The 24,342-nt window shown below is 41.7% G+C and overlaps 1 protein-coding gene across 1 annotated transcript; it reads left to right on the top strand.

Annotated features, from left to right (window-relative positions):
- The first annotated feature begins 10,220 nt into the window (after positions 1–10,220).
- On the top strand, positions 10,221–24,283 carry mmp2 (matrix metallopeptidase 2). Its single transcript, XM_066713406.1, has 13 exons — positions 10,221–10,645; positions 11,294–11,520; positions 11,893–12,041; positions 13,065–13,193; positions 14,137–14,310; positions 15,912–16,085; positions 17,548–17,721; positions 18,102–18,257; positions 18,464–18,590; positions 21,367–21,503; positions 21,784–21,937; positions 22,212–22,327; positions 23,171–24,283. The coding sequence occupies exons 1-13, from the start codon at positions 10,508–10,510 to the stop codon at positions 23,272–23,274; spliced, it is 1,959 nt and encodes a 652-aa protein (XP_066569503.1). The 5' UTR covers positions 10,221–10,507; the 3' UTR covers positions 23,275–24,283.
- Positions 24,284–24,342: the final 59 nt, after the last annotated feature.

The raw sequence follows: 24,342 nt of genomic DNA, 5'->3' as shown, positions 1-24,342 counted from the left end.
AATACATACAGATGGTCAGACAGGAAAAATTAGAAAAATATGAAATATTAATACATTCTTCTTGTATAATATGAAATATGATTCATCCACTGTAAAGATTATAGTTTGATGTATTACTGTACTTAGCAAGGAGACAAAGTTAATTTCTTTCTAGGCCAAATGTTGCTGGCAGGATCCTAGGAATAATAATAATTCTTCTTCTGAGAACCATATAAATTAAACTAAAGCCTCCTATTCTGTTTGCATATTAATGGCATAGGTTATCAACCGGGCTGATTTAAACACCGTTCCTCTTCCTCTCACAATCAGAGAGTCGACAGTCCTTCACTTCTAAGTCTCATTAGGAATTCTTAATTTTATTTGTTTTAGAAAGAAGAAAAATAGGGAAGCTTTTAAAAACTGCAATGCAGAAAAAGGTCCAGTAAAGTGGCGTTTCTATACTGCACAGCTTTGTCCTTATTGTTTGAAAGCCTTAGAAATACCAGTAGGAATAGATTTTATTTTTAAATGTGTCCTAAAAGTTACCTGAAAGGGAAAGCTGATACAGTATATTAATCCACCAATTGTGGAGAGACTCCAGGGACATTAGCAGCCCAGTTTCCTGTCACAGGTCTTTCTCAATATCCTGGAAATATGTATTAAGAAATAGCCTGTTATCCGGTTTTACTTAGAAGCTAAAACACACAGGTCCTCTGGAAAACAACTTTGTTCCACAGCGAGCCTCAGATCACAGGCCACAGAAATGAGCAGAGGCAACCAAGCAGCACAGCGATTACAAGACCAGGACACACTGACCAACACACACAACAATACAACCAAGGCCCAAGGATGCCACAGCATTGAAACAGATCCGAGAAGCACCACTTACTGCAATGTATTTTAAATGCAGATGCAAAATACTACAATTGGGAGTTTCGGCCTTCTGTTTCTCTGTGCCCTAACCTCAAACCTAAGGCAACGTGCTTTTTAAGAGGACAAGGAAAACAAAAAAGGAGATTATAGTGCCTTCAGAGAACACCATCAGGCTGCAGGCGTGAATCAAAAATGAACCAATATATTAAATTGCAATTCCACAGTAAAATCTTTGCTTAATGGCAGCAATACACATTGTTAATGGATTTAACTTCTCTTTCCAGCTGCACGTCAGCTTTTCAGTGTTCATTTCCTGCTTTAAATAACATGAGGGACTCAATACCCCAGGGGAAATGGTGCTGTGTTCAAAGTTTTTATACAAATTAGGCTACTTTGTGTTGCTTTTCCAAACTGCATTTTCTTGAATGCTTATCCTTTGAAATGGAGATGAAGTGGACATTGTGCACTTACTTTGAATTTAATTTCACCCTTTGTGTATTGTGTGCTCTGCTGTGTATGTCAGAAATGCCATCTGCAAATGTAATTTTTACCTTCTGCTTATGAAACTGCAGTCAATGTGCTTAAATCGCACCTCAGTTCACTTCTACTCTGACCTCCTTAGCTGTACATTCAGAGCAACCCTTCTGGCTCCAAAAGCAGAATCCTGCAATGTATTTTGACTTCAAGTATAAAAATATTGTTTGGGAACAGGAAATAAGTCTGTGTATGGGATCTGCTCTGAAAGAATGGACAGGGCTGCCATGTTGAGGATTAAAAGTATTCCACTTTCCAGGAACATGTTTAATAACTTGACTGGAGGGGCTCTCTTTAAACACTTCACATTGAGTACAGAGATTTAAAAAAAAAAAAAAAAACACCGTCAATCTCATATTGGGCCCAGCTGGTGAAATCTGGCGTTTGATGTAAAGTGGATGTCCTATAGATACACATCAAATCAAATCAAATTTAGCCCACATTGTGTTCACGTCCAAAGCAGATTAACAGTGCTTACCTGAATGTATTACAATATCTCTGAATCCTACAGATCCAGCTCAGCTGCACGACTCTGTAAGACAGTAAAACAACCTGAGAGACAGGCAGGCAGTAGGTCAAAAAAACACTTATTCTACAATGATGAATGTCTCCAAAGCTTATCAGAGACAACATGTTATTAAGCTATAGCTTCTGGTTTTCATAAATTAGTGCCAGACAGGTGATATTGCTCAATGCAAAGGAACACGTTTCCCCCCCAACCAAATGCTGCAGGATGCTGTGTTAAAACTCAATCACGTTCAGCTTAGGATTTGTGCTCATTGGGGACGCACGGTAAAAATCCTCTCTCACAGGTGGAGCCGACAGACCTTATAGGTCTGTTTCTCACGCAGATCCTGAAAGACATCAACCCCAGAAAGCAAAGGAACCGACTCTAATTCTAGTAAAGGATGAAAAGAGACCAGATATATGCAAAGGAAATATCTTGAGTATGCCAAGCAAAACTATCTGCATGATTCTCAAACAGAGCCTGGACTTAATCAAAACATCAACCCCTGCATCAACTGCAGATTACTAAACCACTATTTGACTGAGGCTTCTTGCTTCAAAACTTGGGATGTCTCACACAGACTTGGTTACCTTTGTGGGATTGGCAGAGGTCAAACTTTTTAAGAATATTGGTCTTTAAAGGGTGTGTATACCACAACAAACATTTTTAACCTTTAAACTTAACATTTTCCACTTTTGACAATGTTATTTACCCATATAAAAACACTGTCCTGCCGTAACACTTCAGTCAATAAAAAAAGATTCAGTTCTCACTTCTCCATTGAGGGTCTACATCATTTCTGTAGTTCTGTCACCACACTGCCCTAAACCAGAGTTTCTCTGGTTGATTGATCTGTGATACGCCATGCAAATGTCTGAGAAAATAATTTCCATGAGTCCAGATGTATGTGTTAACAGAGACCTTGAATTTTAATGACAGATACATTCAGGACTCTAAGAGACAAAACTAATATCTTTATATAAATAAATATATTATATTTTATAATTCCAGATGATGCTTCCCACAAAGCAATTGGGCTTGTGAAGAAATATCAGACAAAATAAAGATCTGCTTCAATATTTAAAGATTACTAAAAGCAATTTAAGATATCTATGTATATTTTATGAAAGAGCTTCAAATAGTTTAAGATGTCTGAAAAGTCCTCAGCACATATGTGTCATCTGCGTGAAAAATCATCTACATTTACATTCGATTTTAATTGTACTGTAGTTCTTTATATATATATATATATATATATATATATATATATATATATATATATATATATATATATATATAATTATTTATATTATATTTTAATGTTTTCTTGAATTTTAGAAGAAGAAAAAAAAAAAGTCACTCCACAGCATGACTCGCTGAACTTCCATCTGCATTTTAAACTAGTTCAGTTTCAGAGAAGAGAAATGTGGGGTCTGCTGTCTCACATTAAAAACGGCTAAGGCCCAGTCAGCTTTGAAATGAATCCATTGTCTGCTGTTGCTGGGTTTTATTTATTGATGTATTTATTTTAGACTTCACACAAAGCACACAGCAAAATCCCAGTGCGCTCAGAGAGATACACTGATGCTTAAACAAATTCACTACCAAAACTCATTTACCTTGCGTTTCCAAAGTGCCGCCACTGTGTGGAGCAAGTAAATCAAACTGCAAGTGCATCTGAGAAGATACACAAATCATTTACATGCTCCTCTCATCAAAAGCATTTCTTTTCATTACCTCGGAGGGTTTCTGCTGATCTGAGTTTCCAATTGCATTTTGAAGTACTACAGCTAACCTTTCCAATTGCCAAGAATGTGATTAATTTTTTAAATACAGCTGTTGACCTATTATTGAGAGAACGGAGAAGTGCCACAGGAGACATTCATCTATTCATAGCGTATAATGGAACTAGTTATTTCATCTGTGTTTACAACCTGACATTAAAAGAAAACCAAAAACATAAATAAAAAATAATTCTGCTAATCTTGTTTTGGGCAACATTCTTATGCAAATGTCACTCAGAACTCATGCTTGTACATCTAAAACCTTTTATTGCCTCTCTTGCTTCAGCAGTCGCGTCTGAGAAATCAGCTGCAACGCAATCCAGAACTGTAACAATGATTACAATGTTACATTAATGTTGCTTTTCCCCCGGATTCCTAATGCACTAATAAATAAAATATGCTGAAGATAATGGATTTACGTTCAATAATTTATCATTACATTTATGTTGGGTGATATAATATGCATCATGTCTGCTGGTAACAAACTACTTAGTAAAATTAACTTAATTTTTTCTTTAATGATTTATTGGTTGGGTTAATGCGGCCTCCTTTATTTAGCAATTTCTGTTCTGTCTTTTCGGTTATGCATTATTGCACAATTCGTGTTAAACCTACTAGCATTAAAGGACTGTACAACATCCATGCTAATTACCATAAATGATGGTTTGCTTTCCCTGTCGCGGCTCTAACTCCCTCTATCTCCCCTCGCAGGCAGCTCAGCTCACGGCACGTCACTCCACAGTTACACAATCACACCTGCTGTGCTCCGCGCCACCTCGCCCTCTTATAGGAGCCCTGCTGAGATTTACATTCTGCCGCCTGGAATACAGCATCTGGGATCCAGCACTGGCAGAGCGAGAAGCCACAGAATCACACCGGCATGGGGACGCTGCCTGGGCCTCTCATCCCCATTCATCGTTTCCCCCTCCTGCCCCAGTGCCAACAGCTCCTAACTGATGTTCTCTAAAACCTGACACCTTAACACTTCTTGAAATGAAGGGGTTCTAAAACGGCCTAGCAGATGAATTGCAGGGCTTTGATCAATCAGGGAATGTCCTCAAGGGTCACAGAGAGCGGACAGCACATGAAGAGAAGGAGGAAGACAGGATTGTCATCGTTTCTAGTGAACATGTCAAGGGAGGTCAGGTAGAGCTATAGCCTGCTACAGTCCAGGAAGGGGTTGATCAAATGCAGGACAGGTCAGGACTAAGGTCAGAGGGGGGGGGGGGCACACTCAGGCCTCCTTACTGACCTTTGGGGCCACAGCAACTAGGTTGAGATGACTCAGACCCAAGTGAAGGAGTGGGGTAAATAACAAAATCAGGAAATATACAAGGTGTGAACTGCTTTCAGTTTGAAGCTGCAGATCAGAATTAAGACTGGTCAAAATGTGCTCATGTCAGTGGAGTTCCTGCAAACAGCCAAATTGTTTCTGGTGAGTCGAATTAATGACTGACAAATTAATGTTGAGTAAGAAGTTAATTGTAGCTGGTGGTTGCTTATTGGACTTTTCTCAGCAGAGCAAGCTAATGGCAATGAATACAGAGCACACCTCTAAACCTGATCACCTGCCAGGACAAGGGTGACACATAACTGATATTCACTGAAACATACACTCACACACACGGACACATAGCTACATGCACATACACTTATCTAAATATGCACAAATTTTCACTCTGTCTCTGACACACACATACAAACAGTCTCACTTTCTCTCGATCTGACAAACACATACACATTGTCTCTCTCTGACTCACACACACCATCTCTCTATCTTTCGATCCAACACACACAGTCTCTCTCTATATATATATCTGACGCACACACTCACACACACACGCAGTCGCTCTCTCTATATATATCTGACACACACACACACACAGTCTCTCCGACACACACAAACACACTGTCTCTCTCTCTGACACACAAACACACTCTCTCTCTTTCTCTGACACACACCGTATCTCTCTCTCTCTGACACACACAAACACACTGTCTCTCTCTCTCTCTCTCTCTCTCTCTGACACACAGTCTCTCTCTTTCTCTCTATCTGACACACACAAACACACTGTCTCTCTCTCTCTCTCTCTCTCTCTCTCTCTCTCTCTCTGACACACAGTCTCTCTCTTTCTCTCTATCTGACACACACAAACACACTGTCAAGCCACTGCTGCCTGAGAGAATCCAGGCAGTCAGCAAAACAGAAAACAGGAATAATTTACATGCAAATCAAAGTTTACCATTTCAATCTATTTATGTCTGTACTGTAAATTTACATTCATATCTACACAGACATTCACTTAGAGGGAATCAACTTTATAAATTCTAACATTTTCAATTTTAAATGAAAGTATAGATGTACATTTAATCGGTAGCCAGTCTAGCAGGCTCTCTGAAATCAAGAGAGATTGTTCCATGTCAGCTGAAGGAAAAAGCAACATGTATCACAACATGAATAAAGCCTCTCTCTACAGTGACAAGCCTGGGATATTATATTCAAATAAATATTACATTTCAAAGTTGCAAACAGACGTCTATAGAAAAATTAAATAAAGGAACTCTAACTCAGTGCTAGAAACGGGTCCATGTGAGAGGTGCAGCATCTTGTTGTGAAGCCATTCATCTTCCAAACCTCTCTTATTTCCTCGCCTTTCTTATTAAAAGCACACATCAATATTTTATTAAGATTAATCCACAGCCGCTAAAAGAATGATAAGATGAGGGCAATTAAGTGTAATGAAAAATACATTAAATATTTCCTTTTTTCTCCCTTTCAGAGGGATTCTATATAAAAATAAAAAAACAGCTAGTGCGAAACACACCACAGGGAGGCACTGTAGAAGACTTGCCAATTCAGTACTGGCATGTGTAGAACAAGTCAGGCAAGGAATAGGACTTCAGCTCCATTAATTTCTCAAGTTTTTAATTGTTGTACCTGGAAACATCACAGCTGCTCAGATGCGGCATGAGCAGGTGAGCCTATAAAGACGTGGTCATCATTTGGGTTATGCTTTCATTTCAGGAGTTTTAAAATATAATACATAATCAAGTACTGTATAATGAATTGTATCTGTGTACAGGTATAGCAGTGGCGTTAGTACAGGCAGGAACCCCACAAGGCTTACTGATAGCAGCTGAATAACACAGTTTGTACTTGTATTTTATTTTATTAAATATATTTTATTATATTTATATTTGATCCATATTTTGGGGAAGTCTGTACGAACTTTGTGCTTTTCAATGACTTAATCCTTGACTTGCTTTAAAATGTCCTTGGTCTTCCATTGTTGAGTCTTTACTTGAAATTCACTACTTGACCAAGGAACCTCACAGAGACCGTTGTTTATAATCTGAAATCAGGAGAACCACTATTATTGCGCACAAATAGAGGCCTAATTGTGTGGATCGTTAAGGTCATTTTGTGCATCAGAATTAATTTAGGTTGCCACAGCAATCGTGACTTTTGCATTTTCTATGATCTATTTACTTCTTTCTTTTTGCTTTGATTGTTTGAATTCCTACTGTAAAGTGTCGTGATTTAAAGCAACAAAATAAGAAATTGTGAAAACTGTGAGAGGCTCTGAATACTTATACAAGGCCCTGTATACTGAATAATAATGCCATGGGTGCACCTGCACACTTCAATAATCATGACTCCTTACTGACCGGGTTTAGGACAGGGGTCTCCCTCTCTGGCCCTGGACAGTTTCCGAGTCTGTGGCATTCTTGCTTTAAGTACTCCAGATCATGGCCTTTAGCCACTTGGAGACACCAGTAAACCTGAGGGATTGGGCCTCGGCATGAGCACGGCTGTATGGCTTACAAACCGCTCAACTCTTCTGTACATTGTGGAAGGATTAGTAATAGAAGAAGTAGTCGTTGTAAAGAAATAATACCAAAAACCAACATGCAAATAAATTACCACTGCCTACGGGCTCAACAATCCTGTGCTTATCGTGTTGCTATGATTTTTATCTCATATTTCCTTCTATGTCAGTAAAGCTGGTTGCACATAATAGTGAAATGTACTATACAGTAGAGGGGACTTTCCCTGCTCTCCTGCTTCCCGGTAATGGCAACAAACTACCACAAGATGGCACATGTGCACCACATCAAAAATGATCTCATCCAGACACAATTCTCTCAGTACAGCTGTTAATAAATACTTTGTTAACAAGCCCAACTGCAAATTATGTGAGAATACTTCAGCTAACTATTTAAAACTGAAAAAGTTTTGAAAACAACTTTAGATTATAGAGATTTTGTTTTTGCATTTGTTTATATTAGTTCGCTTATTGATTCTTTTTTTCCCTGATATACTTAAAAAAAAAAAAGATAGTTCACAACCCAATGTACTGCAAAAGTCATTTATAGTCACACCACGGTCATTTAATCAGACTATAAACAGAGATGCCATTCTCACAGAGCACCGGCTGCCCATTAGGTTCATTGAGCTGTGCCACTGTGATACGCGAATGGGCTTCATACCTGTCTGTGCTTAGTATTCGGACTGGAGGCTGTCCTGATGGCAACACTGTTACACTTAGTCAGCTCACATCTGCTAAAACAAAATATTACAGCATGAAATAGGAAGTGGATGAGAGAAATAAGTACCAGAACAGAAAAAAACAAGCTGTTTCTTGTAGACTGAAACCTGATCCAGCAGAGCCCCCACAGCCAAGAGTCAATCAGGAACACATTTTTGGGGGTAAAGTGTTTAGTTTCTTTCCATGGCAACACATTCTCCATCAACAGAGAGCTACAATACTGAAATCCGGCGTAGAAGGGGGGATCCTGACACTTATCCACTACATAGTGCACACAGACATGCACGTAGGCAGGCAGACAGGCACTCCTCAATACCCTCTTCTACCTGACTGTACCGTCAGAGCGCTTCACTGGCAAGCACCGGGGAACCCACTATGAGCTGTGTAAAGCCGGATTACCGAGTCCAAACAACTGTTGAAACCTTTATTCAGGAACAGCGAGCATGTCGACAGGTTAAACACAGATCACCTTCATTCAGAGCCGTGACCAGGTCTGTTTTGCCCTGCCAGCTGTTGCAGGATGCCACAGAAGCAAGCAGTGAAATTAAATTAAACAGAATGTACCTGGTATTAAACATTCTAGGCATACTCACTTTAACCTAACAAACACATCCATACATAGATGCATAAACAAATAAACATACAAACATGGCCTATATTTTGTATACACAACTGATTAGGCCCTAGTAAATCAAATGGCCAGCCATGAACGTTAGTTTGACTACGACGTCACTGTGCAAAGGATGATGGGAACCGAGGGCTGCTTCGTCTGACTTAATACAACGTGGATACACAACTCTGGGTGGACGTTGTATTTACGTTTACAGATGTCGAGACCTAATTCACTAATTCACGAGTCTGAGTCATACAAGTCATGCTGAGCGAAAAATAAAGTGTATTGTTAAATTAACGTAATGATGAATAGACAGCAATCTGTTTGTCAGGAAGCTTTACGACATTTTAGTACAGGCCTACACACAAGGGCCTTTACATTATTCCGCCCTATGGTGTATTAAACTTTAAATATACAACTTGCTAACAACCCTGCATGGCATCGTTGCCCGGGAAAGCATCGCTGCTGGTCGTGGTTGCTGTGGTTAGAATGACGCACAGTGGTGAACAGGCCACGTTGTCCATCTTATTTACAACATATGTTCACTAACGACATTATCACATTCATAGCTACCTCGTCCAGTCTTGTCTGTACCCAGCATCTTCCATACTTTCAAATGCGTTGAGTTAAAAGTGTAGTTTTGAATTGTACATGCAACAAGGACCAACATAGTGACAATTAAATAACTCCCATTGTTTTTTTTCAAACGCAGATAGACGGATTAAAGTGTTAATATGCATTCATTCATTTATTTTATCTTGAAAGCGTCCTATTGGCCCATGACTTACCTGGCTCATCTCTCGAGTGCAGGACTACACTTCCCATAATGCAGCATGACTTTGTTCAAGAGGTGACGTAACGGTTTGTATAGAAATGTATCACTTGTGTGAGTGCGCCAATAATAAAAAATATGTAGGATATATATATATATATAGACAGCTATGTCTGTTGCATTATGTCTGTTGTTGTATACAACAGACATAGCTGTTGTATTAAACAAATAAGATCCACCACATCTGGGGTATTTATTTTGCAGTATAAGTGTACAGTATAGAAACTGTAAACAGATGCAGGAACATTTAATGAATTTAATCGCAGTGTATGTAATAAAATGGTTTACAATGATGGAATTCAAATTAAGATGGTGGGGGACCCTATTTGTGCAATAACAGAAACAATACAATGACACTGTACTGTTTCTACTTTATTTGGGGTCGTAGGTATGTCCATTTCCTTCATGTTCTTTAATACATACGTGCAGAAATAATGGGGCCATTAAAGCAATTCTACAGTCACAAAGACACTTCAAAAAGTTTGCTCCGGTGCACTATGTTGGGCTCCAAGTGTACACCATCCCACACAGCCTGGCTTTCCTCAGATAGACAGGCTCTGGAGAAGAAAGCGCTCGGCTTTCCACATCCCTGGCGGCTGCGTGTCCTATTTCATTTCCCAAAATTTTCTGCGAATTGGAGACTGCGCAGTGTGCATATACTTTCTTAAAGCAAAAAAAAAAAATCTGCTAATGCAAGCAGAATTGGGTCAATCTCGCATGCAGGCAGGATGTGCAGATAAGAAAAAATAGCATAGCCGGAGACACCGCAGTGGCAGACGGCAACACCAGACTCGGATACCCAGACAAGCAGAAGGAAGGACAGACACTGCAGAGATGGACTCCGGACACCTTCTCCTGAAAGTGTTTTTCCTTCAGTTCATTGCTTTTCAGCAAACTTTTGCTGCGCCTTCGCCCATCATCAAGTTCCCTGGGGATGACTCAAGCCCAAGAACAGACAAAGAAGTCGCGCTGGTAAGTTTTTCTTGGAGTGAAGTGTACGGAAAACTGCCTTTGTGACCTACCCAGAGCATAGCAGTTAATCAAATTAAACCTTTAAAAACGTATTACATAGCTGTTCCATGCAAAGAAAATAGAATCGAATGTGTTAACAATAAAACGCAATTACAATGTAATTCCCTACATGTTGTTTTGATTCTGTTAAAACTGAGCTGATTGAAGTCCATGGATACTTATGTTCGTATTGACACTCATCATAGCTGGGATATTTTCTTCTTTTTTTAAATGAGGAAGAAAAATAGATGTAATTAAAAAAAAAAAAGTAATGCAGACAATGGAGTTAAACTTCCACTGTAATTATCAGAGTGAAGACAGCAAAACCTCAAAACTCTGACAAAGGGATATAATTTGAGTGGATTCAACCTTGAGACATAAACAGTGGGCTGCCTCAGCGAGTTTGTGGGTGGGAGCCTGTGTGGGAGGGTTGTGAGGGGGAGGGGGGGCTGTAAAATGTCAAATGTAATCTTATACACTTCCAAGATTCTGTTTTATTCTCTTTACTTCCAGTTTTTATTTTCAACCAATGTCAGTCACCTTAACCCCCAATCATTTACTTCCACACACACTTGACCTTTTTTCCTCTCTCTCTATCTCTCTTCAAAGCATTACCTGAACAAGTTCTATGGATGCCCAAAAGACAGATGCAACCTCATGATGCTCAAAGACACCCTGAAGAAAATGCAGAAGTTTTTCTCGCTGCCGGAGACCGGAGAGATCGACCAGAAAACCCTGGAGGTGATGAAGAAGCCTCGCTGTGGCGTCCCAGACGTGGCCAATTACAACTTCTTTCCTCGGAGGCCAAAGTGGGAGAAGAACGGCGTCACGTACAGGTAGGCAGTCGCCGGATTCAGGTTTAGATGCATTCGCGAGTTCATTCCCTTTTCGTCTAGGTGAGACCTTCTAATCACAGCTCTACCGATTTCAACTGAAGAAGTACATGTGAACCCAAGCCCAGCAGGCCTGTAAGTGGTGCTACCTGTACCTGCTCTGGCCATGAAAGGCAGACCAGCCAGGTGTGAGGAGTGCGGAGTACACTCTGAAGGCAAACCTGACCTCATCCTGGTTTAACAAAACTCCATAATTCAAGGCAACATTATGAACAAGAGATGTATGCATGAATGCCCCTGCTGTGGTCAAGTCCTGGTTGCCCTCCAGTGAAGGCCTTATACTTTTATTTACCCCAAGGTTGTTGTTCCCTCCAGGATTTTAGGCCACACCCCTGACATGGACGAGGAGACAATAGATGACGCTTTTGCCCGCGCCTTCAAAGTGTGGAGTGACGTCACGCCGCTCAAGTTCAGTCGCCTCATGGATGGAGAGGCCGACATCATGATCAATTTCGGGCGCTGGGGTATGGTTCTGCCAGGCTTGTTTTCGCACCAATTGAGCAGGCGAGACAACACATGAGTGCGGTGGTAGATGTGTATATGCAGCAATCATCTTAGGGCATAGGGTTATTTCTTTACTCACGTGTATATGAGCTGAAACTGTGAATTCTCTGGACTCGTATTGCGGTACTGCAGTGAAGCCCCTGAAGGAGGGATTGGGCACTGCAAGCTGATTGCCAGAGGGGACCTTGTGCTTCAGGGTGTCTCACTATATTTTTCTACAGTGTGTTTTCACCATCTGAAGACCAGCGCTATGACCGGGTTCTGGATGTTTTCCAGTCAGAAATATAGACTGAAGTGTATTGTGGTTATTGCAGAAATAATTAATTCTAATTGAGGAATTCTTATGCCGTAACTCATGACATGAGCCAGTTTGCCTGACGTGTCGACCTCAGGTGACCTCTTCTTGCAGAGTTCAGCTTAATTCAGCTGGTTGCTCAGGAGGGAGAAGTGGCAGGAAAAGAGCTGCTTGTGTTTCCAGCTCTGCAATAAATACAGTTTTGTTTTTTGCCGATTGGTGACAATTATCAAAAAAATTAAATACTGGGCAAATTGTTAAATTAAATTACCTCATTGCACACGAGTGTGAGCAATTCCGTATTAAAGCTGAGAATTTAACTGTAAAACCTGCAAAGTTACTCAGACGCTACAGGTGTTTATAACTGTCTCCCTGATGATAGGTGACGATATCTGAAAGCGATGCAGAAACTGAAAGCTGAAATGTTCTGCAAAGGTCCTACATCAGTGCTTTCTAATCCCATAGTATGAGTTCCTACTGGCAGCTAGCATGATAAAACAAATTCAGTTTAGGCAGATTAAATCAATAGTTGTTTTTTTGTTATCTGTTTTTAATTTTGTTTGTAACATGGCAGATCTCCATAGCGTGTAAGTCATGTGTTTGTGAGCTCCCCGACCATGGTGAGCAGTGTAGTGGGTTGTGTGTGGGCCCTGTGAGTGATGCATGTCCCTGGCTGTCCTGTCCCCAGAGCACGGAGACGGATACCCCTTCGACGGGAAAGATGGTCTCCTAGCCCACGCCTTCGCCCCAGGACCAGGCATCGGGGGGGACTCACACTTTGACGATGACGAGCAGTGGACTCTGGGAGAGGGGCAAGGTATGCCACCATTCACTCTCCACCTCTTACCCATTGGACAGTTGACCACAGGAGACTCCACGCTGCAGTTTTGTAGCTGTCCCGTGGTATTCTCATGATTTGGTGCTGCGTGTGCTTGTTTCTGCAATGATTTTACTCCACTGGACCTGCATGCTTTACCATGATTTCAGTTTCCCTTCTGGCACATCACCATGCTATACTACAGTATATTTTCTTCAGCCATGGCCAGATAATAGAGACTGGTCTCGGACAACCAATTGTTTTTTATTTGTATATGTTGCCTTTCATGGAACACCAGCTCTGAAGAAAGGTTGGACCTTTGCTTGAATAGCGCTGTACAAATATCAAATAGATCTGTAGATATACAAATATATGCTTTTGTACTAAACACTAAGAGCTGCACTGACACAATTCAAAGCTTTTGAATATATTACTTTAAAAAACTAGATAGTCGGTGTTTTGTTTTTCATCACCAAAAAACTGCTTACCTGTTCTAGACTCTCTTCGCTACAAATGTAACATTTATACACCATAATTATAGGCTGAGAGAAGGTGCAGTGAAGGGCAGTGACCTGACGTCATGTCTGTGTTGCAGGACTGAGTGAAATGTCCTACAACAGGAACCCTTTTTGAAATGACTTTAAAGAAGAGGAAGCCCACTGTCCTGTGATTGAAACAGTGTGTGTTAAACAAGAGTGCATGTACTTCTATTACATGTGTGTCACAGTCTACTTTGGTCTCTGTTTAATTCCTTCTACACAGTCTGTTACAGCTCAACTGAAGTGTTTACTGAATTGAACACAAGGACGCAAATTCTGAATTAAAACTCACTACATTCCTGCGGTGAAGCACAAAAACACACAGACACATTTTTGTGTCATGACTTTGTGATGTGCTGATCATTATCACGTGTCTCTTTCCTTCCTCCCTATCTGTTCTGCAGTGGTGAAAGTGAAGTATGGGAATGCCGAAGGGGAGTTCTGTAAGTTCCCCTTCAAGTTCATGGGGAAGGAGTACTCCAGCTGCACCCCCGAGGGCCGGGAGGATGGCTTCCTATGGTGCTCCACCACCTACAACTTCGACGATGACGGGAAGTACGGCTTCTGCCCCCATGAGCGTGAGTGCCCCCCCCCTCTGTTTTGAGTCCAGGCTCAGCTGTGAGCCCCTGGGCCTCCGGTTGCATTACATTCGGAAGTGAATATCTTGGAAAATAAATAACACAAATAAACTCCTGTTGTTATGTGTGTGAGCAGCAGCACAGTGTGCCTCTGTATGTAATAGATCATGCCAAGACTGGATCTGTCTAATTAAACTAGAACTGGTATTAATTACAGAGTTTGTACACAGCAAGCCCTAATCTTAGATAACCCAAAAAAGGGCCACATTTTAAAATTCCTCTTGAAAACAAAGACACAAAGAAAAACAATAATTGTATCCATGTAAATATTGAAGAGAAAAAACAATAGCAAAAACAAGCATCATCTCGACAACCTCGACTGGGCCCCCGGAGGGTGTGTGTCCGGCGCTGTGCCGCTGTGTGAAGTCAGACATCGCTGCCAGGCACACTGCTGCTTCTCCACTGCCCAGCTGATACAGCCTTGGCCCTGACTGGGAGTGAATAACACTGTGTTTTCATTCTGTGGCTCAATCAAAGGCAGAAATTTGCTGAAAACAAAGTTAGAACATTTTGTGATTATTTTTTTGTGGGGGGTTGCACAACCAAAGGCATTTCCTGAAAGAATTGAGGGTGTGGTGGTAGGGGGGTTGGGGTAGTGATGGTGAGTAGGGGGGAGTAGCAGCAGCAGCTTGCAGTAGAAAAGAAAACCCATCTATCCCTGCTCCGCTGCTCAATCTGTCACTTTTAACATTTCTCTCACAATTCAATTAGAAGAAAGACAAGGTTTGAGTGGCCCACGTGAGCGTGCAAGTCTTCGCAGTAGGAATATTGGGAGATGAAAGAGAGCCTTGTCACTCTGTCTGAACAACATATTTCACAGAAACCTGACTTTAATGTGACAGAAATAATATTGTTCATTAGGTCCCCTGCGGATTAAGAGCTGAAATGTGGCAGTGTCTCCTGACAGACACACATCTCCCAAATCCTGTCAGTTTGAAAGGAAATGTTTACATAAAAACTAAAGCTGCTTTCTCTGTGAGATCGTGCAGTGTTGCAAGTGGTGAAAATGTTGTGCTTAGGCATTTAAACGCATAAATACATATGCACGCGCTCGTCCTGAAAACGGCATTTACTAAATGTATCACTGTGTTTCAGCCAGACATCAAACCTAAAAGCAATGATTTCTGTACAATCTCTAGGAAGGCAATCTTACTGAGATGTCAGTGAGATGAAGAAACGTTACACAGGCAGATGCTGTTGAGGGTGCCGGCTGTTACTGTGGTGCCGTGGGGATCAGTGTCTGAACTAACTGGGAGTGAAAGTCTCTCGAGTCACCATGGCAGGGGATAGAGATATAAGAGCTGAGAAACGGTTCAAAATACAAATTATTGTAAACCAAGAATTTAACCGCTTAACAAAATAATACAACTATTTATATTATTATTAATAATGATCATAAGAAGCAGCTCATGAATCTAGCCCTTCCTCTTATTGGCTGTACAGCATGCCTATGTAAACTGCGATACACTGAGGTGGTGATGCTCTGTGAGACTGGCTGCAGCAGGGCGGTGGGTGAGAGAGTGTTTGTGTCTGTGTTGCAGTGCTCTTCACACTGGGAGGCAATGGGGAGGGTGCCCCCTGCAAGTTCCCCTTCACCTTCCAGGGCAACAAGTACCAGGGCTGCACCACCGAGGGCAGAGATGACGGCTACCGTTGGTGCGCTACGACCGAGGACTATGACCGGGACAAGAGTTACGGCTTCTGTCCCGAGACAGGTGAGCTGTCCCCTCCCACCCCTACTGCCATTTCCCCACACAGATGCACTCAAAGAGGAGCACCAGGAAGCTGGGGAACAAGCAGAGGGCATTTTGTGAGCTTTGCCTGGTTCCTAGTCTGCTTCAATCACCCTGCCTCCCCAGCAACCCACTGGGTGAAAAACTGCTTCCTGTGTCCATTACCTGTGGACTGTCTCTTACTTCCACTTGTGTCCATGGGTCCTTGTTCCCTGAAGTAGTGTTCATACTCATATGCTTGGTGATGACTACCTGCCTTGTGTGTGTGGTGTGTGTGTTTGTGTGTTATGCTTTCCTTTTGGTTACATTATTATTAGGAAGACATGTTGAACTTTTGTGTCCAGGTAAAGTATTTATTAGCCACCTAAGTTATGTAACCTTTAGTTTACATAAGCTTATTAAAATACACATAATATTTGCATAATTAAACACATGATTTTGATTTACAGTTGTTTCGAAGGACTGTTGAGTCTTTTCTAGACAATGGTTCTGTAGAGGTCTCTGCTCACTTCACTTTGAAACTGCCAAACCTTTATAGTGTGCTGGCTTCTGACATTTTCCATTGTGCAGGCCTGGCTTTAGTGGCCATATGTAGAGCTGGGTAACAGAGCTGTATGGCTAAAGCTGTCATCTGTTTTGAATTGAGGAGACGGCAGCTTTGCCCCGTGGTTGTCTGCGAGCTGTGTGTTTGACGTATTGAAAACTGATGAGTGTACATTTTACCGGGCTCATTAAAATGCCAGCAGCCTGCTTTGGTCCCAGTTCCATGAAGGCTTGGCTTCAAGCTAAGTTCAGCTGGAAGAAGATGCAGAAGTCTCCGGGCTTCCCTGGAAATACACTCAGGATTAGGAAAAAATAATCATGTACTGTACATGTTATGTTTGTGTGTGTATGTGTGAGTTTAGGTAAGTGGAGATATATACATCTCCTATAGTTTCTTCAGGGTTCAGAAAGGTGTTTGTGTTATATACATAAGATGTGATGGAGTTAGTTTACTTTTCCAGTGCTCGGACTGCTAAAAGAGTGGGCCAGTGGAGCCACCCCTCACACTGCTGAGGAAAGGGCTAATGCATAGTTGTTCCAGTATGAACAGAAGAAATTCGTATGTTTAAGAAAATATACATAATATTTCCAAGTGAAAATCAATATTAGAAAATGTCCCAAAGCTCAATTTAATTAGGGATATAGAGGAAGGTATGAAAGGTATTCTAGTTATATTTTGGTTGTTTTTAGGGCATTATTTTGAATACATTAGCTGATTTTTAGTAAATTATTGTCCTAAAATTGTTTGTTGATGAATTTAGGAGGAGAGTCTGTGCAGCATGGATCGAATCCCGAGCGGGGAGCTCCGACACCACCACCGACACCCACTACATGTCGTTTTTTCGTAATTGCTTTAATGTGCAATTGCTTCTGTCGTCATCTTTTCCTTGTCTCCGAGCAGCCATGTCCACTGTTGGGGGAAACTCAGAGGGTGCTCCGTGCGTTTTCCCTTTCACCTTCCTGGGGGACAAGTACGAGGCCTGCACATCCTCGGGGCGCAGCGATGGCAAGCTGTGGTGTGCCTCCACCAGCAGCTACGACGACGACCGCAAATGGGGATTCTGTCCAGACCAAGGTGCTTCTTCTCAGCTACAACAGCACAGCTGCCCAAAGCATGAATCCAGGGAGATGAATTCCCTGTGAGCCCATACAGGCAGTCATACACACACTCAAAGTCGATAGAATTCACAAGGACAATATAAAGCCTGCATATGAAGGCTTTGTTGTGTTTCTGTCTAGCATTTATTTTAAAATTACTGGCACTTAAGGGGAGTCCAACTCCAGTCCCAGAGAGCTGCAGGTCAGCTGCATTTATAAGTCCTTTTAAAACCCTCTTGTTGTCGTTTTTGGTAGCAGTTGTGTGGTTTATGTGATGGCAGGGGCTGCTGTGTTCTCACCCCTGGTGTGTGTGTCTCTCTGTGTGTTTCTGTGTGTGTGTGTATTGTCTGTCCCTAGGTTACAGTCTGTTCCTGGTAGCAGCCCATGAGTTTGGCCATGCCCTGGGACTGGAGCACTCTCAGGACCCAGGGGCACTGATGGCCCCCACCTACACCTACACCAGGAACTTCAAGCTGTCCAACGATGATATCCAGGGCATCCAGGAGCTCTACGGTACAGTTTACAGTTACACACAGTTCCTCGGTTAAGGAATTAATGTTACAGACTTGTAATGAACATTTAATAGAGACATTGGTCTCTAGATTTAGACTTAAACTTGGGTAATTTGTTTTTTCCTCAAGATAAATTTCCTCATGCGTGTGTGTGTGTGAGTTTGTGTGTGGAGCTCCATGGATTAAGGCCTGTGTCCTCTACTCTAGGAGTGCCCACAGACAGGCCCCTGCCCCCAACTCAGGGCCCTGTCACACCCATGGACCTCTGCAGTATGGACATAGTGTTCGATGCAGTTTCTCAGATCAGGGGAGAGACCTTCTTCTTCAAGGGCAGGTAAACATGCCGTCGTCTCCAAACTGCATGTTTCTGGGCCAAACCCTTACTAACACAGAAGCTTTGACTGTGGAGGGAAAGGACAAAGTCAAATCTGAGATTTTTTACTGTTTGTTTTGTGTCTTTTTGGGGACAGTTGGTTTGGCCATGGCAGTTTAAAAGGTGAATCAATTGAAATAATAAAAATAGATGTATCTGGCATTCACGGGATGACACTCCCCATACAGCCCTCCTGCCTGTGAGACTTATGACACCTCTATCCACTCTCAATCGTACATCTATATGTGCATGCACTCCCAACTGTAAATGTCTCTACAATGGGGCCTAATGCTAAATTCCATGCCCTTAAAATCACTGTAAAAAAACAAAAACACTTCTACCTAGTATGGTAATAAAACATGAAACAAAACAAAGTTCTCATATTAAGTTTTTAAAAGCTTTTGATATGCAATGAGTGTTCCTCTCCTGAGGATTGGGCAGGGGCTGCAATAAAGTATGCTCTAGTGTAAACACAGGATGACTCATAACACCTTCTCAGTATTCCCATAGCAGCTTCTGAACCACTCCCACAGCAGACAGCCCCCAGGGAGGTTATCCTGCATGTCTGTTTCTTGATTACCTACTGTTTCATTTTCCAATATTTATGTTTATTTATTAATTTATTTTGCTCCTCCATCGTGTTCTTTTTCTATTTTGCAATCAAGAGCAACATTTCAGCTTTTTTTCATCTGACGTTCGGAGCATAACTGAAACGCAACAGTTGCAAGCATGGCCCACTCTGGCCTGTATAGATTGGAAGCTGATTGTGCCACTTAGGAATGCCACCTGTTCAAATAATGAGCTCCTTTAATTAAAGCAAGAGTGTGGTTGTTAAAGATTGATGTGAAGTGTCAGTGCTCAGAGGAAATGTTTGTTTGCTTGTTTTGTTTTCCAGTTTAGTTAGATTTGTGTGGTCTGGTCTGGAGTTGTTCTTTTTTGTTATGTAGGGTCCGCTGCACACAAACATAGAGGCCCTAACTGGTGTCCTAGAATTGACATAACTACAACCTCAGAACATCTGCAGAATCATGATTTTCATATCCACTTTACTATGCTCATTTGCAAAAAGTCTGGTAGTCAATCCCAGAATACCTGGGGTGGTGGTATCACATCTTGATCTCTGATGGCTCTTCTCTTATCTGTGCAAGTGTGCATTCAGCCTTTTGGGCTGAGTGGTGAGGTTCTGAGGAGATGTACAGCTTCATATACAGATTGTACATTTCCTGCTTTTCTGCATCAATGACAGACCTGTAAATCAGAGCTATTTTTCCTTCACTTCACATGCATGCTTTCTTCCACAGTGATCGTAAGCAGCTGTTGTCAGGTCGGGTCTGACAGCGTCTCACCCACAAGGAAAGATACCTGTGAATAATTATAAAAGGCTGTAATGCAGCTCTCTGGCAGGATGCGCCTGATTTTGATCTTTCTTTCAGTAGCGCTGTACGTATAGCAGGTCTCTCATACAGCTGTTAGTCGGACAGTATTGAGCCCTGCAGACCATATCCTTACAGATTTTGCTCCTATTACAATGTATCTGATAATCTCCATCTGCATTTTCCTGCTGTAAGGGGGGTGAAGACTGTGATTGTTGTTGTTTTTTCTATCATCTATGGGACATAACAGCCCCGAGTTTAGCACTAGAATTACTGGATAAGATATAATAGTCTAAGTATTCTAAGAAGTATTTCTTAAAATAATAAAATAAAAAATGTTTACTTACAAAAAAAAAAAAATACAGTATGGAAATCTGTACAAAAAAGAAATCAAGCTATTTATTCGGATATTCAGTTTCAGAACCCGAGTGACTTCAGCTCTCAGTTATTTCCAGCTGCTCCTTCTTCTTGCAGACTGAAGCAGATGTTTTAATGATATGGGGGGACAGGGCTCAGCGACTGGGCCTGCGTGGTCAAGCCACAGATCAGTGCAAAAGGGAGTCCAGATTAAATGTGTGGTCACTTTAGGTTTGGTCGAGATTCAGCAGACCTGTCCCCTGGTGCTGCATGTGCTGGCATAGAAAACCTTGCATGAAGCACTTTTAGAGTACCCTTCGACATTTGCTTTCACAATATCCACACTGAAGGCCATTCACTGGAAAGCTTCCATTGATCTGCGTATCAATTCTCAGGCATCAGAGACCGCCTGATTGAGGACTGCCTCCTTGAAAGCGTGACTTTTTTCTAATGCTGTGGAAGTTGGAGTATGAATCCCTCTGCATTGTGGGCATCCTCGTCACGTGTCACATATTCCCACTCTGCTCCCAGACTGCCTCTTTGTCTGCTGTTTAATTGTTTATTTGTGTTTGTTTTTTTTTTTTTTTTTTTTTTTTTTTTCTGCTGAGGACTCAGTTCTTTAAATGAAATCTTAAGGGAAGCACAATTTGCTTAATTATGCTTAAAGTTGTTTTCAGCTGAAAAGTCCCTCAGCCTGTCTGTACCATGTACAGCTTATTATTTTACATTCCAAGACAGTACAGAAGTTTAATGCTGCGGTTCACTTTTTTTACTCTCTTCTGAGGATTGTATTGTGATTAAAATACAAAAAAATTGGTCATGTTCAGGGAGCGAAAGGAAGCTGTATTGTTTCACAGTCCTGCACATTTCTCGGAGCAGGCAGGCCCGGGCCTGCACTGCTGGCGTCCGAGCTGCCAGCCATAACAAGAAACAGATGTGCTAGTGAATCAGCCCATTGTAAATCATGCTGTAATTCCTTGTTGTTTCTCTGTTCTCTCTGCCTGCAGATTCCTGTGGAGAACCAGCAACCCCAGGTCTAAGCCCACAGGCCCTATGCTCGTGGCCACCTTCTGGTCAGAGCTCCCGGAGACCTTCGACGCCGTGTATGAGAATCCCCTGGAAGAGAAGTCAGTCTTCTTTGCAGGTGCGTCCTCTCGCTTAGGGTAGAGCACCGTTCTTGGGTTGTACCTCCAGTGGTCACAGAGATCGGGGAGGGGACAGAACATGTAAACAAAATCAGAACAGAGACGGCACAGATAGCATGGACAGGGGACACAGGGTGAGGGTATTTTACTGGTATTTTATTAGATGCTGTTATACATCATTTTCCCTATGTGCACAAGGAAGGTAAGGCATACACTCTAGGCAGAGTCAATATGATTGAAAGGGCCACCCTGAAATGTTGTCTGTTTTGTCTGCCCCAGGTAATGAGGTCTGGGTGTATAAAGCCAGCGATCTGGAGAAGGGCTACCCCAAGAAAATTTCTACTCTGGGCCTGCCTGCAGACCTGCCTCGCATTGACGCTGCTTTCTCCTTCAACAAGAACAAGAAAACCTATATCTTTGCAGGAGAGAAGTTCTGGAGGCATGTTTTCTCCACATTTTCTTTAACTTCTCCCACAGTCGCTTTACATTCATTCACTTGAGCAGTAGGCATGCGTGTCTTCTCTGAGATTTTAAGCAATGTGTATATATATATATATATATATATATATATATATATATATATGTGTGTGTGTGTGTGCTCCCCTACACTGCAATCTTCAACACCAAGCTTGTTAGTGGTCAGTGTCACATGTGTTCTTGGGTGCCCACAGTGTGATTAACCAATTTCTTGTGTTTTGTTTTCACACCCGCAGGTACAATGAAGAGAAGAAGAAAATGGACCCAGGCTTCCCTAAGCTGATTGCAGATGCCTGGAATGGCATCCCAGACAGTTTAGATGCAGCATTCAACATGAATGGGAATGGTAAGCCCCAGGCCTGCGTGCAGAGCTCGCAGCGCTGCTGTCTGCTCAGAGACTGGCTGACTTGAGACTCGCATTCCTCGTGGTCAGGGAGAAGGCAGCCAGCCCCTCATTATGCCTGGCACCATGCCTCTAACAACAACACAAACTCAAAGATAACTCTGAAACTCTGAAGTCATTTTCCAGTGTTTGTTCTCTTTGCTAAAAAGGGAAAAAATAAAAAATTGGAGTAATTGAATGGCTTCTCAGAAACACTGAGCAAGTCCTCCCAATGTGTGTTCCTAGTTGATCTCTCTCCCTTCCTCTCACCCCCATACACATACACTATTTAACACACACAAGCATGCACACACACATGCATACATACATACATACATACATACATACATACATACATACAGTTTTCTTTTTTTTACATCTTTAGGAAACAGCATTTAATAGAGCATGTCTGTACTGCTTTACAAAGATGTCTCTGTCTCTGCTAATTCACCAGTGAGGAGCCTGCTCCCCAGGCCTTGATAATGCCTGACTGAATCTTTTTACCCAGGAAGTACGTTTCCCTGCAGCCCCTTTTAAAACGCACCCAAAACACTGCTCCTAATAACAGGATATTGCCATAAGAACTAGTTAAAGTTGAGAGGTAGTCTGGGCTGTGATAAAAGAATGTACAGAAGAGGAAATTGCCCAATTGTTCTGAAGAGTTAAGTGTTGTAATGAAAGCTGAGTTAATGTAGGACTAATGCAACCAGAACTGGGCTGAACTATGGCTGTTTAAAATTCTCAAATTGGTATTCACTTTTGTATCGCATCGTTTATTGAGTGATTCATGTCTGTTATCATTCTCAGGATACAGCTACTTCTTCAAAGACGCCTACTATCTGAAGCTGGATGACAGCAACCTCAAGATTGTCAAAATAGGAGATGTGAAAACAGACTGGCTGGGCTGCTGAGCTGCCAAGGAATGCCTGCGGACGCCAGCTCCCTGTCCCTCCTCTCCCCGCACCGTGCCTGTCTGTGTGGATTGTGGAGGCGGCCCTGCGCGGTGGTCCAGTCTGGCACGAACCCCCGCTCACTCTCACTTCCCAGCGCCAGGCTCACCTCTCCACAGCTGCATATAATCTCCCCACGTTGTACCTGGCAGGCCTAGTCTAAGGTTCAATGTGCACCTTGTTTGCAGATGCTGAATATATGCAAAGTGATGTTACTCAACCAGACGGAAACATACCGATTCTGTCGTTTTATGCCATAGTTTTGTAAGATTGACAGTTTTTGTTTTGATTTAATTTTTTATATCATGTTTTTGGTTTTCTTTCATTTTGTTTTGTTTCCAAAAGTGAAGGTGCACATTTCACACTGGGACTGAACCTTAGACTTCAGCAGAATCTCAGAATGGAGAAAAAAATATATTATAATAATGATAATGATAATGATGATAATAATAATTGCAGATTTGTTTGTAATGTCGTACAGTGCAGCTCATTAGACTGCACACCAATCCTGTATTTCTGCAGGCCTGGGTATGGCCTCGCTGTCTCCCTTCTCCTGACAGTGTTGTAATGTAAGGCATTATTCCTTTTATCTGATTTATGAGGACAATTTTTTTAGCACTTTGGATTTTGTCTTTTTCTTCAGTAAATACGTAAGGATTGTGGTGACCATAGAAGTGTCCTTACCCGCTCTGTGTAACTCCGTTCCTCTTGTTTCTCTGACCGCGTAGACTGAACACTGGCACGGGTTGCCTAAAGGTTGTATGTAGTATGTTGCATGATGGAGTCATGGCAAGAACGTATCATTAAAGTATTGTTGAATAATCATTTGTATTATTGATCTTATTGTTGTATCTTGGTTTTGTTTTATTTCTAAACTCGACTATAAGTAGATTTGTAATTTGCTTTGTGCACTTTGTCAGTATACTTTGTTCAAAAATAAATAAAAATGAAATAAAATGAATGATCACTATTTGATGAAAGAAGCACATGTTTATTATTACTTTTCCTTCAGAGATTACTGAGCCCCCT

This window comes from Amia ocellicauda, chromosome 9 (genome assembly GCF_036373705.1).
Source record: "Amia ocellicauda isolate fAmiCal2 chromosome 9, fAmiCal2.hap1, whole genome shotgun sequence".
In the NCBI taxonomy this organism is placed as follows: Eukaryota; Metazoa; Chordata; class Actinopteri; order Amiiformes; family Amiidae; genus Amia; species Amia ocellicauda.
This window is presented reverse-complemented; position numbering and strand designations above follow the sequence as displayed.

Excerpts from the sequence above, each read along its gene's own strand:
- mmp2 (XM_066713406.1), top strand. The coding sequence starts at position 10,508 with ATGGACTCCGGACACCTTCTCCTGAAAGTGTTTTTCCTTCAGTTCATT. Across the intron at positions 21,504-21,783 it reads GAAGTCAGTCTTCTTTGCAG|GTAATGAGGTCTGGGTGTAT; the intron begins GTGCGTCCTCTC and ends TGTCTGCCCCAG. Across the intron at positions 22,328-23,170 it reads ATTCAACATGAATGGGAATG|GATACAGCTACTTCTTCAAA; the intron begins GTAAGCCCCAGG and ends TATCATTCTCAG.